This window comes from Salvia splendens, chromosome 6, assembly GCF_004379255.2.
Source record: "Salvia splendens isolate huo1 chromosome 6, SspV2, whole genome shotgun sequence".
NCBI classification, from domain to species: Eukaryota; Viridiplantae; Streptophyta; class Magnoliopsida; order Lamiales; family Lamiaceae; genus Salvia; species Salvia splendens.
The window spans coordinates 5,261,371-5,275,542 of record NC_056037.1 but is presented as its reverse complement, the minus strand read 5'-3'; the positions used below and the strand labels follow the sequence as shown (position 1 = coordinate 5,275,542).

The following is a 14,172-nucleotide window of genomic DNA, read 5'->3' as shown; positions in this document are numbered from 1 at the left end:
ATATATTAGAGTCTAGAGAATCAACATTCTTAAAAGGAAATAAACTAAGAATTAGGTAATAATTTTAAAAGAAACCTAATTTATATAAGGATAATATATACAAGTTAATTGATGTTGGTTAATAATAATTTTCCATCTAGTACGTAGTAATTAACTAGGAAAACAAAAATTAGATAAAGAAAGCTTCCATGAATATTTTTGTTCCATTTAGATGCAATTTTTGGTAATGATGGAAATGAAATCAGAAATAAATGGCGTGAGATAATTAGACGAAAATAGATTTCATTCATCTTTCCTCTCCTATAAAAAGAATAGATACTGTCTGTGAGTCTAAACCCTAAACCAAACATGGCGAAAACCCTAAAAGCGATGTTGTTGGTTCCTTACATGGCTCTAGTCTCCATCTTTTTCTGCTACTCATTAGCCAATAATAATGGAAGCCGCATTATCAGTGGGTTCACCACAGAAATCATCCACAGAGACTCTCCCCATTCCCCTCTGTACGACCCTTCCCTGACGCGGGAGCAGCGCCTCGCCAAAGCGAAGCAACGAGACCTATTCCATGGGCGAAAGGAGACGGCCCAAGCGCCTATCACCCGCGGCAACGGAGCATACCTAATAAAGTACTCCATCGGGTCCCCCCCAAAGCCCACCGTAGCCCTCCTGGACACGGGAAGCGATCTGGTGTGGACGGAGTGCGTCCCGTGCAGGACATGCGTCCGCAGAAGCGTCCCAATCATCGACCCCGGATATTCCAACACCTACAACGAGCCCAGCTGCGGCTCCCGCGAATGCACCGAGTACGAGGAGTCCACCTCCTGCGACGTCAGATCCGATACGTGCGGATTCAAGATTGAATACGGAGACGGGTCCCGCTCCGAGGGAACCGTAGCCACAGAGACCTTCTCCTTCGATACCGCCGCGGGGGGACGGATTTCCTTCCCCAACATCGTGTTCGGCTGCGCACGAGACGTCTTCAACAACGGCAACGACGAAAACGGAAACGGCGTCGTGGGAATTGGAGTGGGGCGAGCTTCGCTCCTCTCCCAATTAGGATACGACAAGGTGTCGTATTGCCTCAACCCCGACGAATCAGTGTCCAGCACTCTGCATTTCGGCTCCGACGCGATGGTTTCAGGCTTGGGAACGGTGTCGACGCCGATGACGAAGAATGACGTCTTCTACTACCTGGCGCTGGAGGGGATCACCGTGGGGAACGAGAGGCTGGTTTTCGATAGCCCCGAGGTCGTTCCGGGAGGGAACATTATCATCGACTCTGGGGCAACCATCACTCAGTTTCCCACCAAATTCTACTTTGATTACGAGGCGGCGATAGTGGCCTCGATCAATCAGGTTCCGGTTCGGAATTATGATACTTGGCGGCTGTGTTACTCGCAGCCAATCTCGTTGCCCAGGATCACGGTGCATTTCAAAGGGGCGGATGTGGAGTGGTACGCGGACAATGTTTTTACAAGTGTGAATCAGAAATATGAGTGTTTGGCGGCGGATCCTATGCTGGATCATTCTTTTTACGGTAACGTTGCTCAGGTTAACTACTTGGTAGGTTTTGACGTCACAAACAACATTGTGTCGTTTAAGCATACTAATTGTTGAGATTACCTAGATAGATTAACTTGTTTTGTCTACACTACTTCTTCTGAGTTTTAACTCAACCCAAACTCATTTACCTAAGATGATTACTTTTTTGTGTCTGATTGTTATGATTTCACACACAATTTACACACAAATTTATACAGAATATTGACTTAAAACCTTTTGAGAATGATAAAACAAGCATTAATTTGTTGTGGACTTGGTTATTCTGGCCATATAAAGTTTATCTATACTGCGAGCAAAATTATCTGTTTGCTTCAGAGAGTCAAAATTCCTCCGAGTTTAATCCCAAACAAAATTCATTTACCTACGATGAACTACACATTAAACCTTTCTAGAATCATAAATTTTATTCCTTGTGTTTGATTGTTATTATGATTTCACACACAATTTAAACTGAAGTAACATGTCTTATTTACAACTTTATTTTATCATCTATGAAGTGCTTTCATATTATATAAATTGTCATTTTTTAGTTTTAAAAGGAAAACAATGAATAGTGCAAGGTAACTGTTCGGTTTGGGGAAATGGCTTACACACATTCCACTAAATTACATTAAACCTCTACATTTGATTAAATTACAAGAAAATTAGAAAAATAATCCAGTAATTCTAAGAAATATTTCCCACGTCTAGATAATTTTAAGTACCGTACAGTAGAGTATGTGATGGGGAGAAATGCAGCGTTTCTTGATTGATCTTGACCGTCCGATCAAGATCTTAGTTGTACGAGTGATGAGAAGCAGTTACAGAATAAGTTAAATCGCAGCGCCAATTCATTTCTGCTTCTTTATATTCCGATTCGCAACCGCATTTCCCTCTCCAGTAGCAAACTCAATCACACATACACAGTAAACAAACAGTCATGGATTCTTTCCACTGCTTCAGCCTCTTCACTTTCTCTCTCCTCATTTCTTGGAGCTACGCCACCGCCACCACCACCACCACCATCACCGGCCCCGTCCTCCCGCAGCCCTCCTCCGCCTTCCTCGCCGCGGACACCCTCCGCATCAGAGGCTACTCCATCTTCGCATCCCTCCTCGTCTCCATCTCCTCCACCACCAACTTCTCCGGCACCCTCCTCGCCCCGCCGGACTTCGCATTCTCCTTCGCCTCCTCCAGGCTCCGCAACCACCACCGCCCCCCGCCGCGCCCCTCCGTCCCCGTCCTCCTCTACCACTCCCTCCGCCCTCCCCTCATCCTGACGTGGCCAACCATCTCCTCCCGCGACGACGGCGACGAGCTCCGCACCTTTTACAACAACAACTGCCTCTACCTCCTGAAGAGCACCCGCGCCAGCGACATCTCCATCTCCTCCTCGCCCTTCACCAATCCCATCGCCACCGTCAAGATCCGCCAGCCCGACCTCTACGTCGACGAGCACCTCATCGTCCACGGCATCGACGGCGTCCTCAACCCCTCCTTCGCCACCAGATGCTCCGTCACCTACAGCGATCCCACAGCCGAGACCGTGCCGCTCCAGGTCAACCGCGTGTTTCTTGACCGCGCCATGAGGGCTCTGCGCCGGAACGGCTACAACGTGGTCGCCTCCGCCATGAGTATTCGGAGATCGGATCTGCTCCCTCTGACGTCCGTAACTGTTCTCGCGGTTTCCGACGAGCACCTGTTCATGACTCCCGGCGGCTTCCACTACGACTTCCGCCACCACGTCGTCCCCATTCGCCAGCGCTTCACCGATCTTGCCAGGATCGCGGCGAGGGCGAGGGGAATTGAATTCCACACTTTGTCCCCGAACAAGACGGTTCGCATCGTGTCCAACGCCGGCGCCGTCAGCGTCGACGGCGTTCCCGTCGGAATGAGGGAGGTTTATCATAACCGCTGGATGGTTGTGGTTTCCGTTTTGGCGTCGTTAGACACCTCTCTAACGGCTCCACCACCCGAAGAAGCCGTCGCTGATTCAGCCCCTTCTCCGGCCCCAATTCCTAGGTTTTCTGAGAAATCGCCAAATCTTAGGGTTTCTGCTAAGGGAAGATCACATAGTGCTCTTTCTCCGGATCCAATTCATAGGATTTTCGGTAAGGGCAGATCACACAGAGTTCCTTCTCCGGCACCGGCGCCGGCGCACAAGGAGAAATCCGAAGACCAGAGTCCGGCACCAGCTCCGGAGGCCTTCGACGGTGCAGCTGATTCATATCCGGACTGGATGGTTCCGTCTCCTGCGGTTGAGCTCAACGGGAATGAAGATTTTCTGAGCAGAAGTCCGTCGCCGGCTCCTGAGACTGAGGGTGCGGAATATCTAGTAGCATCACCGGTGCCGTCTCCGGCAACGCATGGCGTCAATGTTGTGCACTGCGATTTAAACGTCGTGATATCTGACGGCGTTGAAGGAGGGGATCTGTTATGTCCCGGTAGACCAACAAGAAGACTGCGGGAGACGGGTGGTTATGACGTGGAGGGCTACCAGCCGTTAGATGCTAACAGTCAAGATTCTGATGATTTGACTCGTTTTGACGACGTCAAACTTTCTGAGCATGTCAATATTGCTGATGACGTGTTCTTCTACACCTGATTCTTGCCACGTGGAACTTCTTTTTTCCTTTATCATGCTCTTTCATTGTAAATAATTCAAATTTTACCCATGGAGCAACATATTGAATTTTCTGTTCATCGAATTTGGATTTTTCTTGCCTATTACTGCTCTTTATTTTTCTTATTCTACTTATTCTAATCGATTTGTTGATGACTGAACTTGAGATCATTTGTTAGGGTAAAAAAGTTAAATCACAATTGCAAAAGTTTGCAATCTGTAATATTCAAAATTTTCTCAAATGTTCAATCAAGATCATGCTGTAAAATATTTTCGGAATTCTTAATGGGCAGGATGTACATGTAATCCTGTTGAATTTTGACCAAAGTTGGATAATTAGCAGTAACAGAGTAGTGTCAACATCCAATTCAAGTTGATTCTGTACAAAAATGTGATCCAATAATCAGAGGAAACTATTTTCTTCACCAAGAATGTGTGCCTCTTCTAATCTTTCTACGAAAGGGTACGCACGCCTCGATGCTAAGATCGACGGCAGCAGCGAGAGCCATGAAGATGGCGGCATCCTCGACACACGTGACATGTCTCATTGCGAGCTGCACGCGAGGCTTGCTCAACTTCCCTTCCCCCTGCACCCTACAGCTCATGACGAATCCACCAGCAACGGGGCTCAGCCCTGCAAAGTCTCCGCTGCTCTGTGGGCTCAGCATTGGCGTTGCTGCCTGTCTGTCAGTATCTATGAAGAACTCCCCACCTTTCTCCGCGTTGATCAGTACCTCCGAAACCAGAAACTCCCCTCCTTCCTGCCCGTCTGAGAAGACATGGAAGCGGAAGCAGATGCAGTCTCTGACTCCTCCTCGTTCACGCCAGGCTTCGAGCTTCCCCCATGGCTGCCAGCTCTCGGGGCTGCATGGATCCGGGCACACAATTAGCCAGGCTCCCGGATTGGACTTTGCCACCCAGTCACAACCCGTTGCTGGCACAAAAGGGGTTGTTATGAAGGCCGCTGCAACAGCTGAGCCGGATAGGTCATGTATCTTCACCCTCCAACCCTTGCGCTCTCGTCTCCCCATATCTTGGTTCGAACCATCGGCTGCATTTGACCAGAAGTTGCTTAGTGGATCAACCTGGGATGCCCTGAACATCATTCATCAAAACAAGAAACGACTATTCATTCATTTTCTATAACACCAGTATAAAAATTGATTTAATCACATTAACATTACCTGTCTCGAGTAAACTTGCAGCTGAAAATAGGCTGCTTGACATTGCCTTGAAGCTGAACAATTTGCGGGCTCAACATAGTCTCGTCTTCGAACTGGAAAACGTATCTTGGGTCAGGGTCAAGCTTCACACGCATATGAAGCTCAGCTCCTGGTTTCCCTGTCTCGTGCCTGTTCCTGCTCTTGCCGATGCCAATCCAGCCACTGAAAAGAACAGCTGGCTTTCCTTCGCACCATTCAGGGCCAACATCCAACTTAATGTTGAGTTTATTAAACTCAATTACTTCAAGATTAAGAAAAAGTGATGAAGTAGGTGCATCACCTAGTTATTATACGTGGATGATTTTTGTTTCCTCATGGCTACATGAAAGCCACGTACCATATTGATAATTAGGTGGTGTAGGTAGTGGATTACATTTGTTTTCTTCCTAATTAAGCTATGATGATGTGTATTGTAGCTAGCTAGTTTTGAATCTCTATAAATAGGGGTAGTAGTAGTTTAATGTAATCAATCAAGAGAAAAGGAAGTGGTGAATTGAGAGAAAGAGCCGTAGCTCATAGATAAACAGTGAGAGTTTGTAGTGCTGAAGCACATCTTTTTGTTTTTGTATTTTGTAATCCTTTTGTGAGAAGCTTATTAATACTTATCCTCCATATTTCATCCTTGTTGAGTGCTCCTATATTTTGTGTGTCAAATATCCAACAAATCTGGTATCTAGAGCCACTCGATCCTACCTATGGCGACAACGTTGAATATGGTTCAACCCCAGATTCCCAAATTAGAGAAACACAATTATGGGAATTGGAGTATTCAGATGCGAGTCTTGTTGCAATCACAAGAGTTGTGGGATATTGTTCAAGACGGCTACACCGAACCTGTCTCCCAAGAAGCCGAAGATGCCCTGACAAACAACCAGAAGAACGCCCTCAAAGATGCAAGGAAACGAGACAAGAAGGCATTGTTCAATATCTATCAAGGTATTGATGAAACCACGTTCGAGAAAGTAAGTGCAGCCACCACGTCAAAACAAGCCTGGGAGATTTTGAAGAATTCTTTCACTGGTATTGATAAGGCGATACGAGTTCGACTGCAGATCCTACGTGGCGAGTTCGAAAGTTTGACCATGTCTGAAACGGAGAGCATTTCAGACTATTTCGCAAGAACATTAGTTATTGTGAATCAAATGAAACGGCAAGGAGAGATAGTTGAAGATGTTCGTGTCATTGAGAAAATTCTTCGTTCCTTGACGTCAAAATTTGAGCACGTCATTGCGGCTATCGAAGAATCAAAAGATCTCAACACTATGTCAATCGACCAGTTACAGAGCAGCTTGGAAGTCCACGAGCAACGCATGAAGAAAAAGACAACTCCGTCACTTGAGCATATGCTACAAGCAAAGATGTCGATACAAGAAGACAAGAAGTTTGAGCCTGGGACATCACGTGGCGGATACAACCGAGGTAGAAGCCGAGGACGAGGCTATCGTGGCCGAGGAGGACGCGGCCAAAATTATCATTACGAAGGAGGACGTGGCCAGAATTACCAAAATCGAGGAGGACGAGGTCAGAATTATCAAAATGAGGGAGGACGTCAAAATTCCACCTATCGAGGCAGAGGTCGGAATTCTTATGGACAACGAGGACGAGGAAGAGGACAATACAGAGGCGGTTATTCTCAAACCTATAATCAACCAGGGTTTGATAAAGCAAATGTTGAGTGCTATACTTGTCACAAATTCGGGCATTACAGCTATGAATGCCCAACAGCCGGAAATACCAGGTCCAACCAACAAGTCCATTATGCCGATGGTGGAGACAATAATGAGCAAGTAATTTACACCTCTCTTTTTACTCATAAAGGACTTGAAGGTGATCAGTGCAGCACGTGGTACTTGGATACTGGAGCTAGTAACCACATGTGCGGGAACAAAGAACTCTTCGTGGAGCTAAAGGAAACATCTTATGGGGATGTTACTTTTGGAGATTCCTCCAAAGTAGCGGTGCAAGGAAAAGGTAATATCTTGATTAAGTTGAAGAATGGAAATCATGGTTTTATATATGACGTCTATTATGTGCCTGCTATGAAGAGCAATATTTTGAGTCTTGGTCAATTGCTGGAGAAAGGATTTGATGTTAATATCAAAAATTCTTATCTGTCTATCAATGATGCTCGAGGTAGTTTGGTTGCCTCTGTGAAGATGTCCAAAAATAGATTATTTGCATTGAATATGAAACATGATATGTTGAAGTGCATGAATGCAATTGTTAAAGATGAATCATGGTTATGGCATTTGCGTCTTGGACATCTGAATTTTGGTGGTTTGAAGCTTTTGTCTTCAAAGAATATGGTGAAAGGCTTGCCGCATATTGATCATCCTGAAGAAGTTTGTGAAGGATGCGTACTGGGAAAACATCACAGGCCAAGTTTCTCAAAAGAAATGAGATGGAGAGCATCACGCCCATTGGAGATCATTCATACAGATGTTTGTGGTCCTCTGAAGCCTATTTCTACTGGAGGTAATCAATACTTTCTAACTTTCATTGATGATTATTCCAGAAAGACATGGGTGTATTTCTTGAAAAGGAAATCTGAGGTGTTTGATATTTTCAAAGAGTTCAAAATTCTTGTGGAAAGGCAGAGTGAGCACTATATTAAAGTTCTCAGATCCGACCAAGGAGGCGAGTTCACATCCGATTTGTTCGAAAAGTTTTGCAAGGATCATGGAATCGTTCACCAGCTTACACCTGCATATACTCCTCAACTGAATGGCGTTGCTGAAAGGAAGAACCGAACAATTCTTGATATGGCGAGGAGTATGATCAAAGGGAAGGACTTACCCCGAGAATTCTGGGCTGAAGCTGTCGCAACAGCAGTATATCTCCTGAACCGGTGTCCCACCAAAAGTGTTCGCAACATGACGCCCGAAGAAGCATGGAGCTCGTTCAAGCCCAGTGTTGCGCACCTCAGAGTTTTTGGATGCATTGCTTATGCCAAAATTCCTGAAGCTCGAAGAATCAAGCTTGATGATAAAGGCGAAAAGTGTATCTTCGTGGGATATGGAGATCGAGTAATGGGTTACAAATTGTATAACCCACTCACAAAGAAGGTGATCTTAAGTCGTGATGTGGTGTTTGAAGAAGATCAAACATGGAGCTGGAAAGATAAAAAAGTTGCAAGCTCGTCAGAAATTGTACCTGATCAGCAAGAAGATGCACGTGAAGTTGAAGAACCTGATTCACCAACATCATCTCAAGGTCCAGTCGGAAGGCCAAGAAGGATGCGCAATCTGAACGATATATATGAAGCTACCGAAGAAGTTGATGAAGCCGTGGAGGAAAATGTGAATCTTATTTGTTTTTATATGGATGCTGATCCTATTGCTTATACAGATGCTGCACAAGAAATGAAATGGAAGATTGCAATGGATGAAGAAATCAATGCGATTGAGAAAAATGATACTTGGTCGTTGACAACACTGCCAGAAGGCCGAAAAGCAATTGGTGTGAAATGGGTGTTCAAAACAAAGAAAAATGCCAATGGTGAAGTGCAAAGGTACAAAGCGAGGTTAGTGGCGAAAGGATACAAGCAGAAGGCCGGAATTGATTATAGTGAAGTCTTCGCTCCTGTTGCTCGTCTTGAGACGATCAGATTATTTATCTCGCTGGCAGCCCAACACAATTGGAAGATTTATCAGCTCGATGTGAAGTCGGCTTTTCTAAATGGTTTTCTTGAAGAAGAAATTTATGTGGAGCAACCTGAAGGTTATGTGAAACGAGGAGCTGAGAATAAAGTTTACAGATTGAAGAAAGCTTTGTACGGGCTCAAGCAAGCACCTCGCGCATGGAATTCCAGAATCAATGAGTATTTTCTGAAGAATGACTTTGTGAAGTGCCCTTTCGAACATGCTCTATACTTGAAGAAAGATGCTGCAGGTAACATGTTATTTGTTTGCCTATATGTTGATGATCTAATCTTTACTGGAAATTGTGAAACAATGTTTCATACCTTCAAGAAGAGCATGATCAAAGAGTTCGAGATGACGGACATTGGTTTGATGGCACATTTTCTGGGAATTGAGGTAGTACAAAATGAAGATGGGATATTTATCTCTCAAAGCTCATTTGCAAAACAAATCTTGGAGAAATTCAAAATGGAGTCCTGCAATCCTGTTAACACTCCCGTGGCGATCGGTCAAGAATTAAGGAAGCATGATGGTGAAGCTGAGGTGGATCCAACTTACTTCAAAAGCCTCGTTGGAAGTTTACGATATATAACGTGCACTAGGCCCGATATTCTCTATGGAGTTGGATTAATCAGCAGATACATGGAAACGCCGTCACAATCTCATTTGAATGCAGTTAAGAGGATTTTGCGCTATATTAAAGGTACGCTGAATGAAGGTATATTTTATCCCTTTAATCAAGAAGTTAAGCTCATTGGTTATTCGGATAGCGATTGGGGAAGAGACTTGGATGAAAGAAAGAGCACTACCGGCTACTGTTTTTATATTGGAGATGCTGTCTTTACTTGGTCGTCAAAGAAGCAAGCTATAGTGACACTCTCAACATGTGAAGCTGAGTATGTTGCAGCAAGTTCAACGGTGTGCCATTGCATTTGGTTGAGAAATTTATTAACTTTTCTGGGATTCGCGCAACAAGGCCCGACAGAGATACGTGTTGATAATAAGTCTGCAATAGCACTTGCTAAAAATCCAGTGTTCCACGGAAGAAGTAAACATATTGATACTCGTTATCATTTTATTCGGGAACACGTGAACCAAAATGATGTGGAGCTAGTGTACTGCAAGTCACAAGATCAAATTGCTGACATTTTTACGAAGCCACTAAAACAGGATGTCTTTAGAAGATTGAAATTTATGCTTGGCATGAAAACCTTGAAGAATTGAGTTTAAGGGAGGATGTTGAGTTTATTAAACTCAATTACTTCAAGATTAAGAAAAAGTGATGAAGTAGGTGCATCACCTAGTTATTATACGTGGATGATTTTTGTTTCCTCATGGCTACATGAAAGCCACGTACCATATTGATAATTAGGTGGTGTAGGTAGTGGATTACATTTGTTTTCTTCCTAATTAAGCTATGATGATGTGTATTGTAGCTAGCTAGTTTTGAATCTCTATAAATAGGGGTAGTAGTAGTTTAATGTAATCAATCAAGAGAAAAGGAAGTGGTGAATTGAGAGAAAGAGCCGTAGCTCATAGATAAACAGTGAGAGTTTGTAGTGCTGAAGCACATCTTTTTGTTTTTGTATTTTGTAATCCTTTTGTGAGAAGCTTATTAATACTTATCCTCCATATTTCATCCTTGTTGAGTGCTCCTATATTTTGTGTGTCAAATATCCAACACTTAAGAGCTCCAATCTGTTGCCTCTTGGCACCAACACCACAGTGGGAACCCTTTCTCCCCATGAACACCACTATCTCGAGCCTCGCATTGGAGGCATATAAACATCCAGGTGCTAAGAGTGCATTTAAGTCAGATTCTTCGAGATAAAAGCTGGACGAGGCACTGTGAGAATTAGGAGTTGCTTCAGGAGATGGTACAAAAGGGATTGGTGTTGTCTGCACAGGGAAGCCGCGGAGGCGGATCTCACATACACACGGAGAAGAAAATGAACAAATACCAGATTCTTCTGCAGCACTTCCGGGAAATCTAATTCCCAGAGACCCAATCGACAACCTAATAAAGGCCTGAGGATCCATTCCTATTAGTCCATTTCTTCACAGATTCTGTATGGAGTAAGCTGTTACACCAAGTCACCGAATGTTGATAATTAGGATGATATGTTATGCAATAACTAGAGTTCATAACCAGGAGAATTCAGCCTTTCTCGAAATTTCGACAACAATGAAAATTTCTCAGATTGATCTTATTCTAATATGGCCTTATAAAAGTGAAGAAATATTAGATTGAACCTATTCTAACAACTTATGTTTTGCTGCATAAATAGCAAGAATCTTATATATATATATATGAGTAAGTGGAGAACAAGAAAAGTAATCTTAAACTCGATTTATACTTCCTGTGATACTACAAAGGTTAGCAAAACAGCAATTTTAAACATCTAATTTCCCCTGCTGCTTCTTGAAAATTTGCTTTAGTTCATTCATAACAACTTACCACGGTCAAAGAAGTGATGAAAAGGAAGAAATAGAGCATTTTGATGCACCTAAACACCAACTCCGAAAATTGGCAAATTCAACTTCATGAACACACACAAATCGTTGAAAATCCTTATCCTCTGATTAGGGAATGCTTATCTTTTTACAAGAATTGAATAAGGAATGCTTTTTGCCCAACGTTATCACTAACACAAAAGAATTGGGAATTCTGAAGACCATCCATATTTCCTTACAAAACCCCCAACTGCAGTAGTATCATATTCTTCTCATCTTTTTTATATGACCAACTCTTTCCAAACTACCATCCAATTCTCAATCCTAGTAGGCTTAAAATCACAACTTTGAGTCATAGACTCTGTTCATATAACCCAAAAACTAAAATAAAAACACACACGCACAGAGATACATTAAAGGAACACACAGCTTCATAGGCAGCTGAAACTCAGACAAGAAAAAGCAAACAACCCACCTTGAAAACAATATCTTCTCCTTCAAACAAACCCCCACTTTCACTGCATCAAGAATTGGCCCAACAAAAAAGCTGCCAAATTCCCCTCACCCACAAAATTTCCTAGTAAAGCAAGCTTCAAGTTTGAGCCTTTTCACCCTTTCTTCAAATGAGGACTCGTTTCATCACCTTTTTGCCTCTTTGCCCTTTTGCAGATCCAAGAAAGATAATGCGGAATTATAAAAAGGGGGATCTTTGGTCATAAACGATTGGACCAAAGCACCAACCACGCTTGCAAAGAATAATTCACATAGACTACTTATGCACATACCACAATGCGTTGTTGGGGTTGAAGAAGTAGTGCTTATGGTGTGTGTGTGTGTGTCAACATACAGTCTGCGTGCGGTTTTAAGATGGAATACAACAAATTAGGGGAGAAAATAAAGGGATATTATTACCTTGTTAAATTTCTGCTACTTAAACTGTCAAGACACAAAATTTTCTGTTTCTTTTAAATGACTTAGGACTTAGATGAAATGATTTCATTTTATATTACAAAAATTAAATGATTATTTTCCGGCTGAAAAATTGTACACGCCACTTAAAACAAACATTCTATATTTAAAAAAGACTAACCAAAACCAAAAATACCAATATTGATTAATCTGTACTGTTTCAATTTTGACTTATTTGTTATAAATATTTAAATGTCAGCAGCATACTTAGACCATCCACAACGGGACTCGCCGGCGTCTCGCGTCTCGTCTCAGCGAGACGAGACCCCGGCGAGACGCGTTGCAGCCTCCATCTCGTCCCGTCTCGTCGCGCGACTCGTCTCGCCGAGCCAGGAGACGAGCTGGCTCGCCACGCGCCTCGGCGACGTGGCGCAGCCCGGCGTCGTGCGTGACGCCCACTCGCCGGCCCGCGAGTGGGCGTCGTCACGTGCTGACGCAATAAATATTTTTTTTTAAAAAAAAAATCGAATTTAAATAAAAAAAAAAATTTTGTAACGGTATTATTACCGTTTTTTTGTTTTTTTTTTATATTTTTTTTGTTTTTTATTAAATTTTTTACTCTATAAATACTCCTAAACCCATCCTCATTTACACACAACTACACATCTATTCTTCATATCATCTAAAATTACTCTATAAATTTTCGCTGAAATTTTCGCTGAAGGCATCAGCCAACATGATGCTGAATCCCAGGAGTTTGCGGGTACGGTCGGCGATGCAGGAGGATCCGCGAGTACGCGCCGTCGGCCGCAAGGGACGAAGGCGGCGAAAGCGGCTAGAGCAAGGAAGGGCCGAGGCGAATCAAGCCAGCCGGCCTCAGGATCGGGCTCGCGAGGAGGCTCGGACACACTTATGGTGGCGTACATGACCGCCACAATGGCGGACACTTCCCGCTTCTCGCACTCCCAATACGCGGCCTGGTGGAACGGAATTGTGCATATGGCAGCACAACTTGGCCTTCCGACTCCCCCTCAACCTCGACCGCCTCCGGAGGATGATTAGCCCTTCCGATTAATTTTTTTTTATTTTGTGTGTTTTTTTATTTTGTGTGTTTTTTTATTTTGTGTGTTTTTTTTATTTTGTGTGTTTTTTATTTTGTGTGTTTTTTAATTTTGTTTTAATTTTAATAAAGTGTGTTTGTTTAAATTGAATTGGGTTTTAAAAAAAATTATAAATTAAATTGAATGAATAGTAATTAAGAGACGGTATAGAGACGATTAAGAGACGGAGCGTTGCAGCCTCCGTCTCTTAGTTAAGAGATGGAGGAAAAAAGGACAGTGGGGCCCTCAAATAGTGCTCAAATAGTAGTTAAGAGACGGTTTAAGAGACGGTATAGAGACAGCGTTGTGGATGGCCTTAAAATTTCCCTTGAATGACGGAACAAAGTAATGTACTGATTTTCTTTGAAAAAGGAGTAAGGTGCAATTTTTATTAGGACTACTAATTTTGATATGATATGAAAATATGACATAAAGAAGTATGGAATTATAAGTTTTGATCAAATTTTATTTGGTTTGGATCCCTTTCTATGGATTCGTTAGATATCCAATAATTTTAGATTGGGTTTGAGTTGGATTGGTTTGGATTTGACTAAGCCAATAATAATATTATTTTTAGTATTTAGAATAATATAGTAGATCCGTCCTACTCTTAGTAGAACATTTCTAGTTAGGTTTGAGATTTTATGTAATGTTGTTTTATGAATAACGGTTTATTTTAGTTT

General features: G+C 42.9%; 3 protein-coding genes across 4 annotated transcripts; 1 reads left to right on the top strand and 2 right to left on the bottom strand.

The window, feature by feature from the left end:
- Positions 1–348: 348 nt before the first annotated feature.
- LOC121808003 (aspartic proteinase CDR1-like) lies at positions 349–1,614 on the top strand. The gene has a single exon (XM_042208336.1). It carries the CDS (start codon positions 349–351, stop codon positions 1,612–1,614), a length of 1,266 nt encoding a protein of 421 aa, XP_042064270.1.
- A 2,970-nt stretch (positions 1,615–4,584) lies between these two features.
- Positions 4,585–5,423, bottom strand: LOC121808002. Its single transcript, XM_042208334.1, has 2 exons — positions 5,347–5,423; positions 4,585–5,257 (listed from the first exon to the last, which is right to left on the bottom strand). Exons 1-2 carry the CDS (start codon positions 5,421–5,423, stop codon positions 4,585–4,587), a joined length of 750 nt encoding a protein of 249 aa, XP_042064268.1.
- Positions 5,424–5,609: 186 nt separating this feature from the next.
- LOC121808354 lies at positions 5,610–11,949 on the bottom strand. 2 transcript variants are annotated; one of them, XM_042208785.1, is made up of 2 exons: positions 10,688–11,949; positions 5,610–6,026 (listed from the first exon to the last, which is right to left on the bottom strand). In XM_042208785.1, exons 1-2 carry the CDS (start codon positions 11,064–11,066, stop codon positions 5,899–5,901), a joined length of 507 nt encoding a protein of 168 aa, XP_042064719.1. In that variant the 5' UTR covers positions 11,067–11,949; the 3' UTR covers positions 5,610–5,898. The 2 variants fall into 2 exon arrangements, with proteins under 2 accessions (XP_042064719.1, XP_042064718.1); XM_042208784.1 differs by having other exon boundaries at positions 5,610–6,038; positions 10,700–11,949.
- Positions 11,950–14,172: the final 2,223 nt, after the last annotated feature.